The 20443-nt window shown below is 38.7% G+C and overlaps 2 protein-coding genes across 7 annotated transcripts in view; both read right to left on the bottom strand.

Moving 5' to 3' along the window:
• Positions 1-7113: 7113 nt before the first annotated feature.
• ptf1a (pancreas associated transcription factor 1a) lies at positions 7114-8529 on the bottom strand. The gene is made up of 2 exons (XM_057334724.1): positions 7707-8529; positions 7114-7610 (listed from the first exon to the last, which is right to left on the bottom strand). The coding sequence occupies exons 1-2, from the start codon at positions 8302-8304 to the stop codon at positions 7408-7410; spliced, it is 801 nt and encodes a 266-aa protein (XP_057190707.1). The 5' UTR covers positions 8305-8529; the 3' UTR covers positions 7114-7407.
• A 2857-nt stretch (positions 8530-11386) lies between these two features.
• Positions 11387-20443, bottom strand: part of dlgap1a (discs, large (Drosophila) homolog-associated protein 1a) — a 139616-nt gene continuing 130559 nt past the window's right edge. For 4 of the 6 annotated variants that reach the window (XR_008962964.1, XR_008962962.1, XR_008962965.1 and 1 more), the window contains 3 exons: positions 17777-17929; positions 14790-17139; positions 11387-12027 (listed from right to left, as the gene is read on the bottom strand). Coding sequence is in view for 2 of the 6 variants with exons in the window: in XM_057333783.1 (XP_057189766.1) it covers positions 16924-17139; positions 17777-17929 (369 nt within the window). In the remaining 4 variants the exon portion in view is untranslated. The other 2 variants (XM_057333783.1, XM_057333785.1) reach the window with 2 other exon arrangements.

Genomic DNA, 20443 nt, shown 5'->3' on the forward strand with positions numbered 1-20443 from the left:
ATTAAAGTTCCAAAGCTATAGAGCGGAGCGATTCGGCTGGTGAGTTATCCTCAAACTATAACATTCTGTATAAACACCGTCCCTCTGTGAAAAGCCCCTGCGGAGTTTTTCTCTGAACTCTGGTCTCAGCAGACCCCACTGACCCACAGGGACAAGCTTAGAATCAATTACCAATTTCTCATTTAACTATCTGTCATGTACAACGGACGGTTATTGGGTTATGACTTGATCAACTCGATCATTGTGCCGTGACCCTTTTCTCAGGGATTATGTGATTATGGCCTAATTCCTTGTAATCTTCGACTAACTGGTCCATTGCCAAGTCACAAAACAACTTTTCTGTACTGCTGTGCTTCTGAACAAACCAGCATGGTCCAAACTGCTGGTAGCCTAGTAACCATAGAGACTACTATCAGATGTCAGATATATATCACCAGCTAAAACAAACACAGGAGGGGGTATCGCACTAAACACGTTTGCTATTTTCACAGTGTTTTAAGATCAGGTTGTAAAACAGCGAAGTGGAATTTTAGCTGTACTCCAGAAATTAATTAGTTTCATTAGTTGGAGGATAAATGGTGATGGCTGGTGTGTTGGATTCCAGCAGAGTTTCACCATAGAGGGTTAATGGGTGTCTGGCCTGGAAGCTTTCCCAGCTCTGGCCCAAGGCCATTTCAGCCAATCACTCTTAACTTCTGGTCAAATTGTGCTGAGCTACTGTTTTACACCTTTACCTGCATTTCTACCATATGCACAGACAGTAGAATTAAACATTTGACCGTGCTTGGGTTGTTAGGGGAAAAGATAAAAAAAGAAGAAAAAACTAAATACAATATTGTATTATGAGAAATTTGTTCAAATAGAAAAAAACCTCCTAAACTCTTATCTTTAATTTATACTAGATAATCTCTCTTTTTCATTCTTAGATGAAGTCCATCCAATATGGTCTGTGCTTTTGTGTTGCACAGAAATCATTTATTAATGACATCAAGCTGGACATCTTTACTCACCATAAACTATTTCTGTGCAGAGTAACTTGCAGCTGCATTTGTGTTGCAAATACCTCCCTGCTGTGAACCGCTTATAATAGGAGAAATCAGTTGGACAGCGGTGAGGTTCATGGCAGCGAACAAGTGAAAGGTCTGTTTCATAGATTCGCTTTTGTGAATATTAAAACGGGACCTGGTGAAAAATGATGCATGCTTTTACACTTTAGAAACCTGGCAACTAGGGGAAAAACCCTCTCAAGTCCATCCTGTCCGAACAAAAGGCAGTCGACGCATTGAGCTGGGATGCAACGAGTTCTGCGTCCCAGGCACATGAAGTGCATCATGGAAACATATTGTATCGAAATCGTTTGTGCGAGAATACCGGGGATGGAAAAGAATGGGGCGCTTTGATCCGCGCCCTGGGGTCCCGAGCTCCCCGAGTGCGCGCAGACTGACTGCAAGGCCTCATTCACTTCCAGATAGACACACTTACAACGCCACTGAAAGACATTTGCATATTTGTAATTTATCACATTTTAGCCCGACTTTTCTGTCTCTTTGCGGAAGGTAAAAGTTAGAATAATAGTTTGAATAACTATAAAGTCGTTTCAGAAGACCAACGGCTGCGTTAAGAAATAAAAAAGGCTGTGAGGAAATAAAAATGAAAACAAATGAGACAAACCAACCATAAATCAGATAAAACAGATTTGCGTTTAAACAGTGCATGTTTAAAACATCGTCTTATTAGAGTTATTGTAAAATTGGCTGCTTTAATTAATAAAAATATTATTTTTATTAAAAGAAATGGAATGTGATAAACGATCAATAAATGTTTACCATTTTATATAAAACGTTCTGTTGCATATAAGACAAAGCGTGTACCGAAATTTTATTCACTCCGTTTTGGGTTTTTCATCAGTGTTCGTTAGCGATGTGTTTGAACAAAGTTAAAAAAGCATAGTTAAAAAAAGCATCAATAAAAGTATCCAGGCATTGAAATAAAGTGACAGGCAGGGTCTGGATAGTTTAGCAATGACACAAAACCGCATACGGTAGCTACATGCCTTGCTTGAAATACGAGAGTTTGAATAAAGGAGAAGTAATATTTCATATGGGGCACGCAAAAGCTGGATACAATGCCTCTCATATTAAGAACAATATTCAGTCCATTCTGTTGCGAACAAAGATCATAGCAAGACGTCTTTGAGGCTAATTCAGTCAAAGGCGCATTTTGGATTCCCCCGCGGTAAGGTCAGTGTCGTTGTGTATGGTCCACCAAGGGTGGTATGGGCTTCCATGGCCAAGCAAAGCCAGCTGTCCTTGGCTAAAGCGGCCATTCTGAATTGTTATTATAACGCACCAAAGACATCTATTGTAGGTAGTCGTGAACTTTGTGTTATGAATTTGCGTTTTAAAGAACTTTTGTCAGCTTTTCGCCGTATGTTAACGAAATGTAAAGTTTATAGCGACAGCTATGTGACGGCTAAAGTGAGACCATTGCACTTTTTTGCGCAAAGCTTCTTATTGTTTACTTTGACCGTGACACGGAAAGACTACCACCATTCGTTAAATCGCCACTGAACCTGCATGTGAATGCGTTTATTTACCATCATGACAAAGTTTTGTGAAAATAGTAGTTGTAAAATGTCAGTCAGCATCATTATAATGGTTACTGATAATATTGATTTAAATATGTAATTGGTCGAACAGTGTTATACATTAGTGTTAAGTTATTATAGCCTAATGTGTTTTAGTGTGTTGGTTTAGTTTAACTTTCACGATTCATGAATATCTAATAACTCTGAAAAGAGTCGTAATGGTGATCATTTTTAGCAAACGTATATCATAATTACTAAATTTTAGTAAACTTTTGAGAACAGTTTTAAGAAAAATATCACCAAAATTCATTTGCTCTTAATTTAATGAGAAGAAACGACGCACTTTATCAGCCGCGTATCCAAAGACGCCTACGTATTTACATTGACATTTTACAAACTATCTCTTATATTGTGTGTGTGTGTGAAATATAACAACGAAATGTAAATCAAGCTTGTGCTGCAGGTCTTTTGTGAAGTGAAGTTTTGGCGTGAAGAGAGAGAGGCCACCTTCAGACGAGGCAATCTCTGCCAGCTTCCCATTTTGCTCTTGTTACCCGGGCATCCCGTGCGCAAAAACTCAGCTTGCCTTGGTGATATGTTTTCCAAGGTCCAATGTCATGGCATAACAGTATTTTTTCTGGAAGTAACTGGCGTCTTTTGTTACGAGAGAGAATGGGTAGCTTCCTGAGGGGGTCAGTCTCTCTTTTAATGCTCAATTGAACAATATTTTCTTTTTTTCTTAAAAATCCTGCACGCGTGCGCGCTTTTGTGCGCTCGTTTCCCTGGATCCCGTTTGGCTGCGAAGAAGTTAAATGATCCCCAATAGACACCGGTTGCAGTGTCGAGGGTTTCCAGTACAAAAGCTGCTGCTTTCGCACCATATGCTTAATGGATACAGCCGTAAAGGCCATAATAAAGGTAAAACGTGGTCTTTTAAAACTTGGAAAGGTTTCCTTTATTTGATTTAGATGGAGTAGACTACGTGCGCTCAAACCAAAGCGCGCCCGGGCATTGACTCGCTTTTTCTTTTCTTAGGCATTGCAGCCACCACGTAGCTAGTGTGTTTCATTACAACATAAGCTTTTCATCACCCGGCTTTGTTCTGAATGAAAGTAATGCTGTGAATTAAAGAAATGACAATATTTTCTATCAGCTTGAAAGTCCAAGAGAAGGGCTCTCAAGCTTGGCAAAAATCAGGCACATCATTCATCATGTCACCCCGCACCTGTGGTCCTGGCATTCAAAGTATACAAACCTATTCTTATTAACCTTAATTATTCAAAAACGACACAATGGCTGAAATAGAGCAGGTTGAAGTCTGTTTGGTCGTAAATGTCTCTCTGAAGATCTCCAAGGCTCTTTGTTAGTCCCGCGCGGAGACCGCTCTTCCCCTTTCAGACATGAGTAGCCTTGGACGTTTCAGCGTTCAATCGTAACATCTGCTTAATCGTACGGATCAAAATATGGAGACACCAAACATATGCAATGAAGGATTTGTTAAATCCGGGTAATGAGTTATTAACAAGAGAAGACAATGGAGCTGGATGGTGAGGGCCTTATGTTAACGGAGTCACTTTACGAAGCGCCCCACATTAGCCTCTCCTCTCTAAATTCAACAGTGTTCTAAACGCCAGGTGATGGCAAGCAAATCAATGTCCTTAGGAGGCAGCGCTCCAGTCCCCTTTTTCTTTACGTGAAAAATTGGTGGACATAAATTTAATCGGTTGATCAAGGCACAGCAATGCGTCTGTTGCCTGTGGACTTGGGGGACAAAACAATACTGTTTGCTGGCTCGCGCTGAAGCCCTAAATCCGGGCGCATAATTGAAATTGTGTTTTATTATAACACACGTCATGCTTTACTGTTCCCATATTGTGCAAAGACAAAAGGTAATGGTACATTAAAGACAAGAAAACCATGCCAACACGTCTTGGAGACGTTGTAGACGGAGACGGGCCTCCCTCTTTGCTTGTTTTAAGCAGCTGCTGTCCAGGACCCAGACGCACAAAAAGAAGTTTGAAATACCAGGTGCATCGAGGGAAACCTCGACAGGGACGGATATGTTTACGCCTAGGACATAGCCCTAGCAATAAAGATATCATTTCGATTGTCTGGAGCTTCAGCACCGTGTAAAACCAAGGGCGCCTGGACAGTCTGTACTTTGGCAACATAGTCCCCCCCCCATTCCCGGGGTGCTTCGTGAGCCAGGCTTTTTCAACCAGATTCAAGCACCTGTTAGATTGTGCTCCGTTGTCCTCGGCAATTATTATGCTCGACAAATAATAAAATAATACATTTGTTGCATTGATGAGCATACTGTAGGCTGTACCCCCAGAGGCGATTTGGACATGCGGGATTTAGCATGCTTTAAACAGTTTGGGTATCAGGGATTTGGTAAAGGAGAATCAACTGGTGTTTGTTCACCCTGGCAACTGGCACACCAATGCCACTGTTACCATACACTAATGAAAATCCAAAGATTTTCGGTATTATCCTCCATGTTTTAATAGGCGATAATCCTAATATGAGATTTAGATCTGTGAGAATCCTGATAAACGTCGTTCCCAGTAGACTCTTATAGTCTTAATGCGGATTGTATATTAAAAGATGACATTGATAGTTATAAACCAAACGTTATCGCTTAACTTTTCTTGGTAATTAGGTGTAGGCTACATATGGAACTCTATATTGTTGATGATGGTGACGCACCAGACCTAAATATTAATCTTTAAAATTGGACAGGATAGCTGTTTCTGCTTTAACGCACACAGGCAAAGAAATAAATGGTCTTGCAGTGAGATTAAAACCAAATTTTTGGTTAATTTAAGATTAATTTATTTATTCACTAATTTGATTTAAGGATCTAACTAGAAAAGCTATCTACAACTGACCAAAATGCGCATATTGCCTGGCTTGTGGTAAAACTATAAAATTATTCTAATGCGCGATTAAAAGTCCACTTTTAACATTCCAATTCACGAGTATCCACGGTAGCGGGCTGAATCTACATCGCACATAATAATGGGTATAAACCTGACAACCAATAAATGGTTGCCTTTTAAGCTTTGCCAAGCCAAAACCCCAAAGTGACAAAACAGAAACCTCAAAAGATCCAGTGCATGAGCCGTTTTCTTCCGCTCCATCGACGCTCTTCCAAAAGATGCTTTAAAGGTTTTGTGCTGTGCCTTTTTAAAAACACTCTTTCAGTAGCATGATGTGCCAAAATACAACGATTTTTTTCTCTGTCCTCCTCCCCTAATCAAATTGAAACGTTACCACGGCCAAAAATTTGAAATCGCCATAAGGCGTTTGGGGTCTTTTATCTTAGTTAAGTCTGACTTGGTAACATTTGACTTTCTAATGAGTATAATAAGATTACATGCTTTTAGTGCTGCACCGTGGATAGCAGAAACCCACTCGTTTAATGAGGCGCTAATACGTGGAAAGGTTGGATTATGTCGATCAGTTAAGATTTCATTTAATTAATTAGCGCGCGCACAATAGAATGTGCAAAATATTATTGACACTAATATTACATAGATATATCCACATACACATACAACAACAAAAAAAATGTAGCACATTAACATTAGACTGTTATTTTAATGTTTCCAGTAACTGTATCTTTGCGCACATTGTTACAGTGTATCAGTAATGCAATACTACAATCAAGTGCAAAAATTAGACATTAGAAATATAACTGAGGCAGTCATCGATTAGAGTATTAAATAAATACCTGTGATCCCAGTCCATCCATGACATTAGGCTCCAAGCGCTCTGGACGAGTTTAGATTGGACATGTGGACATGGCCATGTGTTTGGGCTACCTCTTAATAACTGCGAGAGCTGACGTAGGAACAACTGGGTAGATGGAGGACAAGTGGATACCACGGGAAAATTTTGCCTTGGAGCACCTGCAGTGTACCCAGGCCAACTGCCCAAGGCACAAGGAAACGTCATGCTTCTTTGAACAATTTAGAGACGCACGTTAAAATACACTCGTTCCTCTCCTATTTACTTATTTATTTTTTTCACCCAGACTGTGACAGTCACAGTGTGGGTCCGTCAGTTTTCTATAATGATGTATCGTGACATCGTTCAGCTGTTGCTCTATATCGTTTATCAAACGCTTCACACCTCATATGAATATCTATTTAGATGTTGGGTTTTAGTTACAGTTAAACGCACCATTTGCCTCTGGTCCAGTCATTGGAAAGATGCAGATTACGCATATCATTATTTCATATTGTAATATAATCTAATAACTGCCACAGTTTGCCTAAATACATTTTATTGTAATGCAGAATTGTATCTAACCTAAAAACAATATGGCTACAACTGAAATAGCCGAAAGCATGGTGTGGAACCAAACGGAGTAAACATGTATCTGTAATTGCTTGCTGTAAGTAAACAAAAACAATAGAGATTTTAAGGGGTTTATTTGATTTTATGAATTTATTTATATCACCCACAGGGAAAGAAACACATGAAAGTGAGTCATCATTAGACCGATTTATTGAGTCATCAATATAAATATAGACGATTTTACAGGTTTGGTTTGTATAAAAAATATGTTTTGTTTGACAAAAAATGTTAAATTACAAAAAATATATTACAGCATAATTAAAACAATTAAATATATTCGACACAATATGATTGCCAATGGCTTTATGTTCAATTTCTCACTGAAGAGCTGAAGTACAGTCACAGAAATATATTACAAAGAAACAACATAAACATTATGGCATATGTCCATACAAATCAGTTGTACACAACGTGTATACACAAATATGCTATTGTAGCACAATAATGTCAATGCTCTAAGAGATCACATTACAAGGGGGTTCATTCTCTATGTTGTTTATGGATGATTTCAAGTGCAACTTTCGTGGGTCCTCTGGTGTCCAAACTTTCGCTGTTCTAATGATGTTCTGATCTTTTAACTGCTTCTCATCAGTCCATGAAAGAGAGTGACCGGCGAGAGGAGGCAACCCGTAGTCAGGATCATTTGGAGATGGGGATCCTAGGAAAAACAGACGAGGGATGTTTTAATAACAATGACAAATTTTATTAAACAAATGATTCATAATTAATACAATGACAGCGATAAAATACATACTTGTTCCTCTGTGGCAAATGATGACTTTTTTGGGTTGGTTTAAAGTGTCACTGTTTGGATTCCGAATTGGCATGTCGGACTGTACAAGTTCTGCGAGGAAATTGATATAGCCGATAGCAAGCCGTAATGTGTCAACTTTTGAAAGTCTCTTCTCGTATGGTAAAGTAGGGATGTGAGTCCTCAATCCCTCGAAAGCGTCGTTAATGGATTGCATCCTCCGTCTTTCCCGGACGTTGGCAGCTTGACGCAACTGTTGCATCTCCATCTCGGATCTCATGCGCCTCCGCCTCTTCAGTAAGGGACCGTCTCCTCTGTGAGGGGACAGCTCCGACGTGCTGTCAGCGCATCCATACGAGAAATTCGAGGAGGAGGAGGAAAAAGAGAAGTTGCCAACATCACAATAATCCCCGTCATGGGATATCCGACTGTCCTTGTAACACTCTTGAATTTGATTTGTGAGAAAATCGACATCGTCGTCTAGAAATTCGTCTGTGTCCAAGTGGTCTCTCGACGACTGGTCCGTGAAGAAGTCGTCGTCGTCAAAATAAGGGGAGGAGAAGGAATCTAAGCCTGTGAATGGATCCAACACAATGTCCATTTTTTGTGCTGTGTTGGTGTTGCCCAGTAACAACAATCGCCGACTCTTCGATCTTTCCTCTTGTTGCTCAAGAGTTGGTTCAGTTTGAAAGGCGGCACGCGAGGACTCTTATAACTACATCCATAGTCGCGTGCCATTGACCGTAAGCGCCAACCAATCAGCGCCAAGCATCCCCAGCGCCTGCAGCTGAGGCAGCTCACCTTAGTGCAAGGCATCTTCACAAGCCACCCCCAGTACACGCCCCTCAGCCCAAAACACTGAAATTGGACATGGTCTAGACTGTCGACAAAGCGTGGGGTACTTTTTACTGCCTATTTTGACAACTGTATCAGAAAAATAATTCCACCATCAGTGACCTAATCAGACTTCAATATGTAACCACAAAGATGAATATGGTTGTAATAAAGTTGTTGCAGAAGACAACATTTCATAATGCCATGTGACCAGAGCGCATCACGCACCATCAAAAAAATGCGTACGTTTTCTGAAATGTAATAAATATTTAAATTCAGATTTTTAACACCAGTTAACACAGACAGTTAACACCAGGGAGACATGCACCCTCAGCCTTAATGACTGACAAACGTTGTCATTATCTGTCCGTTTGTCTTCCTACCATTAACAACGAGTGTACAAAGTGCACAGTTATCACTTGTAATTAAGGGGTCAGGAGGAAAGTCCTGTTGACCCTGCCACCTTGAGGGTCCTCTTCAAGCAGGTAACCATGTCTTCCATTCAATGCTCACCATTCGCGTGCGTCGCAGCCCCTTCCTTCGGTCTCTTAATTATGAAGACATGCAGCTATGTTAAAGCCCCATTGGCTTTCCACGAGGTCTACACAATGCAGCACAAACATTTGTGTATGAGTGATGTCAGTGAAAGGCGCTGTCATTTAAGAGGGAGAAAGGGTAAAGAATAGGTCTCTCATCAATCACGCCTTTAGGATGCCTGTCCGCACGTTTTTATCAAAGCAGTGGACACTCGCCTGTTCAGGAAACAATCGCAAGAAAAAAAGACGAGAACTTCAGTGGTGAAGCGGGGGCGTTTATAGCTTTCAATAAGAACATCCCATAGACGCCCTAAACGATCTGTCTGTGACAATACATAGACAGGAGGAAAGAAACACCTTGGTTAAATAAATAACTGAATGAAGGAACACATAAAACTGAAAACAAAACCAAACGTAACTGAAAAAATCTTTAAAAAAATTAATAAGAAAAATAATATAAGAAAAGTTTGAAAATGACTAAACTTTTGTAAACATTTAATTTGAACGTATAACCGAGACATTTTAATTTAATATAGCCTCTACTGATCTATTGTAATGTTTTGCTTATATTTCTAACAGGTGGCTTTACAAACCATAATGCAGTTAATAAACACTCGCAGACATTTTAATATTCTAATAAACATTATGCTCTGCAAAAAAGGTGCCAACTTTGCGCATTGTTTTATCGGCTTAATTATTAAATAACAGAGCAGTATTTAAAAAGATTTCATTTAATAAATTCTGTCAATGTTGGTATCAAACCACAACACAACGTGTAGCTATCTAATTTATAATAGGCTTTAAATATCGTTGATATCCTCGAAAACAATACTTAAATATTGTTTAAGTAACACTGTCCTGGTTAAATATTTTGTGCGCTATTATTTCAACAGCATTTGATTAATTTATTAATGTTGTAATTATATGACTAATTTCATCACCGTAGGTTTATTTAAATAAATGATCAAACACTGTGGTTGTAAGTTGATGACATTTTAAGGGGTTGCACACGCTTGACCGGTTGTTTGTCAGAAAAGTGGTTTGTCATTAAAAGCAATAAAGTGATTTAACGATTTATTTAAACACAAATCATTATACAAGTCCTTGAATAACAAACAATAATTAATATACCAGTGGCAAAACGACAGGCAGCGGGTATGGGTTTATTATGTAGGGGGCTGGTACTGGCATTAAAAGCAGTGTGCCTCACAGTGGTCGTCAATAGGGAGTTTTGTAAAACACCTCACAACAAATTATGCTGGTACCTGAGATGCTAACTGGTTGGAGCCCATAAACAACCCTTATTCTCCGCTATTCAAATAAAGATGGAGGGGGTCACTTTGTTAGTAAAGGAGAGAAAGGGTCTGGTGAGTGTATGGTTGTTGCACCCTGCTGCAAGCTGCAACGCGAGGGACAATTCGTGGGAATCGCACCACTTGCGCGCTCTGCGCTCAAAGAGACCCACTGCCGGCAGTGAATGAGGAGAGCAGCCGTACAGCTTGTATGCTAAAACACGCATTTGCAAAATAAAAAAAAAGAAATGCGTTTAATGTGATGAATGTTTTTCTTTTTACAAGAGGAGTGCTATTAAACGATTTATTACTGGGATGGGGAACGGGGAATCCCCGACCATATCGTCGCCAAATTGTAGGCTATTTAGTCCAATTCAAGATGTGCGTGATCACAATGTTTTCATCAATCAGATTAGATCACATTATTCACAAATGTCACTTCACAGTTCACAATCAAGGTCATAAATTTATGAATTGAAATGCTGCACCTGTAATCCACTGTGGCGAGGCACAAGTGGCACCTGAGCACCCACCGGTTGTTCAGCAAAGCGGGTCATTTGCCAATTAAGCACAGACAGGACCGTGACCGTCACCTTTGCGCTATCAATTAAGCAATGTCACATATCACAGAGGCCGCGGCCGATGCAGACCTTGAGCTGGCCTGGGAATAGCAACACATGGATTTTCTGAACAGACATTACAACGACGAGCATTATAACTGAGACGTCTTATTTCAGAGGTCATGGTGCATTACAGTTCGTGAGGCCAGTAGGATAAAAGATAGAGGACGAACTGACACTTAAAAATTGTTTACATAGGCTATTAAACTGATTTTTATAAAAAATATTAAACATAACGATATGTTAAGAATACAAATGAATAATAACGTTAGTTGTTTTCTCGTGAATAAAAAGGAAATAATACTAATAATAACATTCATGTTTTAAAAAGTTTAAATGTTTAAAAAACATTTGTGAAATGAAATAAAGAACAAATATTATATCAAATAATATATTCAGTTTCTCTTAGTGGACAAATAATGGTAATCCGTAATCTCGGTCAAACAGGATTAGAGAAAGGATTAGATAAAGGGCAGATTAAATGAATTAATCAATGACAGTAATTGGGCTACTTGACAACGTAATATGGGTTTGAGAGTTACAAGGTGTTCCAAGCCTGTTGAGTGGCAAATATTTTGGAGGACATGATTTTTGACTTGCCTTCCTGTTTGCAAAACCACTCTGTGGGTCATTAAAAAAGCTATTTTCCGGACTTCAACAACAAAGTCAATACTTTTTGAAACAATAGCCACACAATGTTTACTATTGGCCCTCGTGTGTGTGGATAACACAAAACGATAAAAGGCACCACACTTTGTCGATGCGCCTGTCAAGTGGCTTTCATTGTTGATACACTTACATTTATTGACCTGGTATTCAAAAAGGATGACTGGTAGACAACCATTGACGACAGGAGCCGTGCGTTTTCATGGCCTCTTTGAAGGGTCATAGATTGTTAGAAGCGCAAGCTGCTGAACACTGGGGATCCCTGGGAATCCAGCCACATGCGCCAGAGCAACAGGAGCAGCCAGCGCGCACTGAGCGCCCGTCCTCCAGCTTGCCAGACAAATTAGAAGAGTAGTCGTGGGGTGTGGAGAGATTCCTGCATTCAGAACAAATAAAGTGCTCAAGTCCCACGAGGATATATTGTTCAGCAATGCTTAAGAAAGGTCAGCAAAAAATAAGACGTGTCAGATTGGGCATATCAATACATCCACTGCAGAGTGACAATCGAATTAAAATTGTTGCAACTCAGGTCATTTCTAAAGAGCACTTTAAATTTTACAACATCGATTAACAAAATCGGTTTCATGGATTTGGAACATGGATTTAAAAACTATTGTGATTCTTAATCCTCTCAAATGCGTAAACAGCACCTATAAAACTGTTATGGTTATTATTGCGTTTATCCTATGAGATTAAAAAGATTATTGATTCATTACATAGACTAATTGATTCGTCCTGTGTTAATCTGAAAATATGGCTGCCCCCAGGCGGTTTCAGATTAGTGAGGTGTTTTGCGTCTAGCAAATAAACCTTTGGAAAAACGGAACGCGGGGGGTGGAGGGGTTTCCTCAGTAGGCGCCCTATGCTCATAGACATGAATTAATCCTTTTCCCATTTCACTTTAACATACTTCGTGCGGAATGCAAGGTAGGCTATGAGTTTGCAAGGTTTTTCGAGCAAAAATGTGTTTATATAATCTCTTCATTTTATTGTTAAAAATGTTTATGGGAGAGATTGTTGCCTCCACGAGAAGGAAAAATTATACCAAACAGAAATAGCCTGTTATCTGGTCAAGACCGTATTGGGTTAATACACATGTTGGAATAGAAATATTGTTATTCTTAATTATTAAACATTGTAAATATATTATAATATAAATAATTACAATAATATAATTATTGTTTCAGAAAAGTTTAAGTAATTTACCAAGTGTATTCAAGTGTGCCAGCAGCAGAATCCCGCAGGTACACAGAAAGGAAAGTCTTACAGAAATGTGCAATGCAGCATTAATGTTTTAACACAATAATAGCATCAGTGGACACAATAAATCAAATAAATGAATCAAATACTAATTGTTGATTTCCGTGTTGTTAGGCTACATGGCATAATACAAAGTTGACGCCACATAAAACACTCCAAATTAATGTTATTTAGGCAGACTACTGTACATTACAGACTTAGATCAACTCGTATTTAATTCCACTAAAAAAATAATTTTGTTTGATGAATTTATTCGAAGTGACATTGTGCTGACACGCAGCAACGTCATCTTGTATTTTAGTTAAGATCATACCGTCGGTTATTGAAATAGATAATTCACCATTCGCATTTGTATCATCTTTCTTAGCATTACCCATCACAAATATTTTTAGATTTTTATATGTTGCTGTAGTGATATAAATTGGGGCGCCACTGACAGTTTAGCTGTACGTTACTTTCTATTTGATGCGCCCCACAGTGTCAGAAAGTAAGATGAGTGTGAGGAGGAAGATGTCGTGGGAAGATGTTTTGATCAGAAAAGCATGTAACATATATCCACTTCAGTTCAGATTGATGTAGGCTACTTTTGCGGTTTTGCAAGTTTTTTAAGTTTGCCATCTCACAATGCGCTCAGTTTTGTTACGATGGTTTTGGGAAAGATACAGCATGTCTAAGGCACTTTGTACTTATGACACTTTTGTAAGTATAATTGCATCTATTATCTTTAAAATTGTATGTGCAGTAGAGGCCAAACGTGATGTAGGCTACGTTGGGCATATATGTATGTAATATTTGATTTTAATTCGCACTCAGGGTAAGCCATCAATTTATTAAGAGAGATATGTTACAAAATGGAAAATATGTATGTTTAAGGCATTTACTTGAAAAAAAAGAAATATTTTCTGATGTTGCTAGTTTGCATTTTTGCCAAATAATGTTTATTTTTATTCATGAAAATGAATTGTTTTTTTACTAAAACGGCCATTCTTTTGCATCTTGACTCGGGAAACTTTGAGCATATGCAGTGTGTAATTTTGGTCTTTTTAAATTCTTTTAAATCCTGAGTTTCAGTTCACACTCCCTATGCAACAGGCATAACTATATATAAGCACAGATGCATAGGAGATGAGGTAGCTCAAGCCAAGGTGCACCAGAGTAACAAGTGCTTTGTGACAGGATCCTCAGAGACGCCTAGTGTTGGAAAAGAGTAGTGCTGTGTTACATGAACAAGTGGAATTACGTTGAAATATAATCTGACATTAACTCTAAACTACTTCTTTCGTTGATTCGTTTATTTGACATCAGATTCATGGGAAAAACAAATCAACACTCTAGAATGGGGACAAACAATGTTTCATGGTCGGTAAATGTGTGGCGCGTAAAACATAAATTTATAGTCCCTCTGGTGGTTGACTGATACATTTCAATGTAATAAAAATCCGTTTTTACAAGATATAGTGGTATTGAGTATTAGTTTTAAACACATTATGGCCATTCGGTTCATTGTATGCCTGTTTGAAACGATGCTGACATGTTTGAACTATAACACTCCAAGCACAGTAACACTTCAAAACTTAAAAGCATACTTGTAGCCTATAACAACAACAACAACAACAATAGTTGTTGTTGTTGTTACTTTGCCTGAGCTGCATTAAAATGAATTAATTTTGACCAAAAGGGAAGCCAGTCTGATTACTATACTGGTTATAGTTAAAATGCCAATGATTTCCACAATAGCAGATTTAAACACAGATTACACCAAGTACATCAAATAAAATGCCATTAACTTAATAATTAAATATATATAATAACATTAAAAAAATCACAATGCCCTATATTTGTTCACATTTACAACCGTAAAAGGTAATATTATTTTACCTCATGATTTTATACTGTTGGCAAATGTGCATCACTTAATCTATTTTGCTTGAAAACGGTTAAGGTGTTGAATCCTCATAAATTCTGTAATTTAAAGACAAAAAAAGTTTCAAGAATTTATTCCTTGTTCATCGTATGTATGCACATATAATGTTTATACATACAGTACAACATATTCACAATATGAGGGTGGCATGACAGATCACTAAACAGAATCGAAACCGTAAAAAATAAATCTTAAATAGTAAGACAAATAAATAAGTACAGAAATAAAATAAATAATAGTATAAATCCAATATATCTATAGGACTCATATTGTGTCTGCATGCTTACAGGAACTTCCTCATCATTGTTTTCTTGTACAAACAATATAGACCAAAGTAAGAACAAGGGGCTTTGATACTGTACACAAGTTCATGAGGCTACTAAACTTTATCCAAAAAAAAAAAAACAAATTCAAAGATTGTGTTAACCAAGGAAATTAGGAAGCACTTTTATAAACACACCCACATACAGTATGCACACAGGCTCACACACACAAGCCACGCATACCTATTCACCACAGAGACACATACATTCTTCAAAACACACATGTGTGTGCTTCACACGCTCACAAATACACACATAAAACATTACCACTGGGAGACCCTGATTTTGCGGCACTCACTATTTCTCTGTCTTTTCCTGAGAGTTTAACGCTAGTTTAGCTCACCTGACATGATGGATCAGGCAGAGTCACATGGTCCTCTCAGAGTCACAACCCCTTTGAGCACAAAGCTTACAAAAAATGACTCCCCTTGTGCCCCAACACAGTATTAAAACACATTAAAATATAAGTCACTGAAATTGCTACTGGAAAGACATAATCGTGTGAACAATGATGAAAATCTTGCATTTTATTAGAATTCCCCTTTTAGTCTAGATTTATTTTTTGCAATCATCTCATTAGTGTTCCACTACTCGTCTACATAAAAATCCACAAAAGGCCCCAAATCTATATTACAAAAATTGATAAGTAGGTTTATTTGTATATTATATGCTAAAGAATGCCTAAATGTTCCACATAAAGAGATTTAAACCAAAATGAACAGGCTACAGGATAGCGAAGGCATCTTTTCATCATCAATGAATCAGTTAGAATCACTACATTGAAAGAAATGCAGTTTAACATCATTTTTAAACGCGTATTGCTTGTAGCTCAAAATACCCTGTTACGTGGTAATATTTTCCAAATTGAGTTAACGTTAAGAAAAAGAAGAGGGAAAAGAGGGGGCAGGAATGGAAACAGAAATAAAAAAGTAATTTTGCTCTGCTGAAGAAAAAATACTTAAAATACTACAGCAAACTGGATACAGTGTTTGCTAGATGGCACTACTGAGAAGGACCGACAGAGGGTTTTCTACTGAAGTGATACCTACTTCACATGTCTAGGAACATAATTCACTATGGTCACTTCAGATCGTAGGCTTAAGACAGAATGAGAGAGAGACAAATGGGAAAGACTGGCGAAGCGAGACATTAAACCTGCTATAACGCTCCTTTAAGGGAAAACACATTATATTACAAACACCCAGTCCACGTCATTCAGAGTGAATACGCATGTTTGTTTGTTGTAAGTGTGTGTCGAACTGTTTAATGATAAAGTATATATTCGTGTATATGCCCATGTGTATCGACATGGTGAGCGAATGGCTCTCAGAGAGGTCAGTACACACATATGTGCATGTATAACAGTGCCCGTGTGTGTAGATTTCATATATATATATATATATATATATATATATATAGATGGATAGATAGATAGATATATTTGTGTTTAGAAACAGTTTGTAAACTACACAAGCATGAGAAAAAAGCAGTATACTGTATATAAAGTGACTGAGCTCCAAATAGCATATATGTGTGTGTCAATGATCTACTGCAATGATGGCTTAGGGTCATTAAAATATGATGTAGGGTTATCATTTTTTTAAATAATGAAAGATTGAATTTATAATTCTGTGCTATCATGGCGTTGGTGTGTGTTGACCCTACCAGTGATCGATGCAGTAGGCAAATACTGTATATATCAGTGTGATGTGTTGTGCTTACGGTGTAATTTGTGTGTGAATGTGTGTTTATGTGTCTGGCAGTTTCATAGTCTGGTCTGGGCCTCGGGTATATAGATCTCGATGCTGTCTGCGCTCTCTGTGGCCGAGTTCTGCCGCACGGAAGCGGCCCGCTTGGCTGCCATCAAGCGTTTGCGAGCCTCCTGACGCTGCTTCTCTGTGCTCTCCAGTGATCGGTCCCTGGCCAGAGGAGGGTGGCCTTTCGGGGGTTTCTTTGGCACTGGGGGAGGCAGCCTTCTCTCCTGGACAGGGATGACAAACAGTCAGTTAGCCGCCGCAGCGGGCGGAGAAACAGGGGCGGAGACAGCGATATGGCACACCTGCACACAGACAGCGCTAAAGCCAGCCGCGGTTAACGCTACAAAGGAGCGCTAGCGCTTGGGCGGCCGACTGCGTGCGGTAAGAGAGCGGCCCGGCAGGGGTGAGAGGTTGGGGGCCGGTGCCCCCATGGTGCGTGCCAGATGGAATGACTTCTGAAAACGGCTCACTGTCGAACAAACAAACAAAACAAACATGGAGAGGATGTCAGGAAATTAAGAATGATCGAGAGAAACGTTCACAGTCTTGCACATTAGACCAACAGAACAACAGCAGTACAACAAAAAGCACATGGAGGCAAAAGCGACACTTCAGGGGACAAATTTACAACCTTTAGCATTAGTTTTTTTTGTAAGATTTGATGAGCTCTCGGCATGATGAGCTTTCTGTTACTTTCCTAATATTTGACAATTTGGTGTTGCAAGTCCCCACCACTGAATGCAAAACACTACAGAAGCAACAGATCATGCAAATGAATGAAAAAAGACATGGTCCCCCTTGTACTGATGAAGATGCTTCTTCATATCAAAAAGCCAAAGTGATTCTGCAAGTTTGTTATACCTTTCTTTCAGGGGGGTCGAGGGCTCTCCAGTTGTTGGCTTTGAGCTGGTGCAGCTCATCAAACTTCAGGCTGATATTCTCAATGGAGAGCTGGAGCATATCCCAGAACCCTGCCAGATCCTGAGCCACCGGCCGTGGGTGAGCGTTTGGGTTCTGTTGAGCCAAAATAGGTAAAAGAGACAGAACAAGAGCGCAAGAGGGAAGAATTATACTGATGATCTTATAGTTACACTATATTTGTACAGTCTGATAGGCTTTGACAGATATAAGGGTGTTGACCCTTTGTTCCCCTAATATGAAATATCTTTGAGTTTTGATCATTTGAGCATTGTCAGGTATCATTTGTATAAAAACAAGAGCTATGTTCTAACTTTGTGCAAACCCGTCAGTAAAGACCAGCATCTTATTCCATGCAGGTCTAGTCTGGTATATTCCGGTCTAGCGGGTGTACCACCATGCGCCATGGTGTTCTGTCTGAAGGGTTGATTATCAGACATGAAGCACTGCGTCTAGTACAACTAACAGGTATTGCACGCCGGATGCGCACATTCTGTACGTCTGAGCTTTTGTTAAATTCATTTTTGTGTTTTAATATTTTAAAGGGATACTCTACCCAAAAATGAAAATACCTACTACCATCGTAGGAAAAAATATTGTATCATTTTTAATGTTGTGTTGAACACAAAAGAAGATACTTTGAAGAATTTAGGAAAGTAATCCGTTCTAGGGCACCTTTGACTACTATTTTAATTTTTCCCACTCAGTCAATGATGTCTCAGAACTTTCAGTTGCTAACATTCTTTCAAATATCTTTCTTTGTGTTCATCAGAACAGGTTTGGAACAACTAGAGGGGAGTATTCATGACAGAATTTTTATTTTTGGGTGGAGCGTCCCTTTAAAACCACATTATAATTGCAAACTATATTTAACAGTTTTGTATATGTGCTAGAATAGAGCTACCTACGGTATATAGCTTTCTTGTATTAATGCCGCATTCTTTTGGATTCTTTACAAACCGATCAATGTATCGTGAAGCCAGGGAGAAATCAGTTTATACATTATAGAAATGTTCTTTGTGCAACTACCTATAAGCTATTATTACTGGTCGACAAATGTATGGTATCCTGCAATGTAAGTCGCTTTGGATAAAAGCGTCTGCCAAATGCATAAATGTAAATGGTCGATCATCATAGTCTTTCTGGTGTAGCTGGTTGCAGTGTATTATACTGACTGAACTGTATGCCAGTGCCCGGTTGCACGAAAACCCTTAAGTTAGCTAAAGTGTTCCCTTAATGGGATGCTTCACCCAAAAAATGAAAATTCGGACACCATTTACTCACCCTTAGATTGTTCCAAACCTATATAAGTATCTTTGTTTTGCTGAACACACAGGAAGAGATTTGGAAGTATGTCAGATCTCACCCACCATTTACTGCCATAGTAGGGAAAATAAATACTATGGGACTCAATGGGGGGTGAGATTTGACAATCTTCCAGATATCTTCCTGTGATCCTCCTGTTCAGCAGAACAAAGACATTTATACAGGTTTGGAACAAACTGAGGGAGAGTAAATCATGACATAATTTTCATTTTTGGGTGAACTATCAGTTCTGTTCTGTTGTGCATTGCAACATACTCTTTAAGTTACTTTTTACCTTAAAAATAAACTCCCCTAAGTCTCAAATGCAATGACGGATATCATGTTTACTAAAGAGGAGGAAGTAGAAAATGAGACTAACGATATGCGATTATTGTAAAAAGATCAGTTTGATGCATTATAGTGGAATTAGAGGGTGTTTTTTCTCTTTGCGTATTTACCTAAAATAATAGCTTTAATGTAGTCTTTTTTCATGTACGGTTATTGTCTGCAAATGCAATGTTAAATTTGTGGTCTTTTAAAGTCAATACGTTCTATAGCGTAACTATGGCAACCGCTTCTCCATTGCCGTGTTTTGACAAAAACTATCACAGAATGATAAGCATAAACACTTACAAAGCGATTAAAGAAATCCCTTCCCTTAGAGATTTTTTTGCCCTTAGGGAAACCTTCACTTCAGGGTTTTCATGCAACCGGGCACAGTGCTTCATAAAGTGCTTCCACAGGTATGGTTGTGCACATAAATTACATCAAACTTGCAAACTCATAATAAGTGATCATTGTTTTTTGCAATCAGACAATTTACTTTAATATATATATTAACTGTATTACATATATTTTCATTGTTTTGTATGTTTTTGGTGAGCTTTACACCCTCAAAGTTAGGTCAACTCTGAACTAGGTAGCACACCTGGTGGTGACACAGGTACACCAGCATTATGTGCTGTGGAGGAAAATCGAACACAAACAAATTTGCTAGTGTGACCATCAAGTCTGGTTTTCTTCTGGTAAGTCTGGTTGTCCTGTGGTGTGTCCAGTTTGATATTATTCTTGTGAAAGGTGCTATAAAAAATGGCCCACAGTTCCTCAATAACACAGTCAAATTCATGATTATTGTTATCATTTCCTATAGCTCACTTTGTTCCTGCAGTTCAGTTCGTAGACGTAGAGCATTACATTATTAGCGCTAACCTCATGGCTTCAATTCCCGGGGAACACACAAACGGGTAAAATTGTACCTGCAGGTCGCTTTGGATAAAATACATAAATGTAAAAACGTAATTTTAA

The sequence above is a fragment of the Triplophysa rosa genome, linkage group LG5, assembly GCF_024868665.1.
Source record: "Triplophysa rosa linkage group LG5, Trosa_1v2, whole genome shotgun sequence".
NCBI classification, from domain to species: Eukaryota; Metazoa; Chordata; class Actinopteri; order Cypriniformes; family Nemacheilidae; genus Triplophysa; species Triplophysa rosa.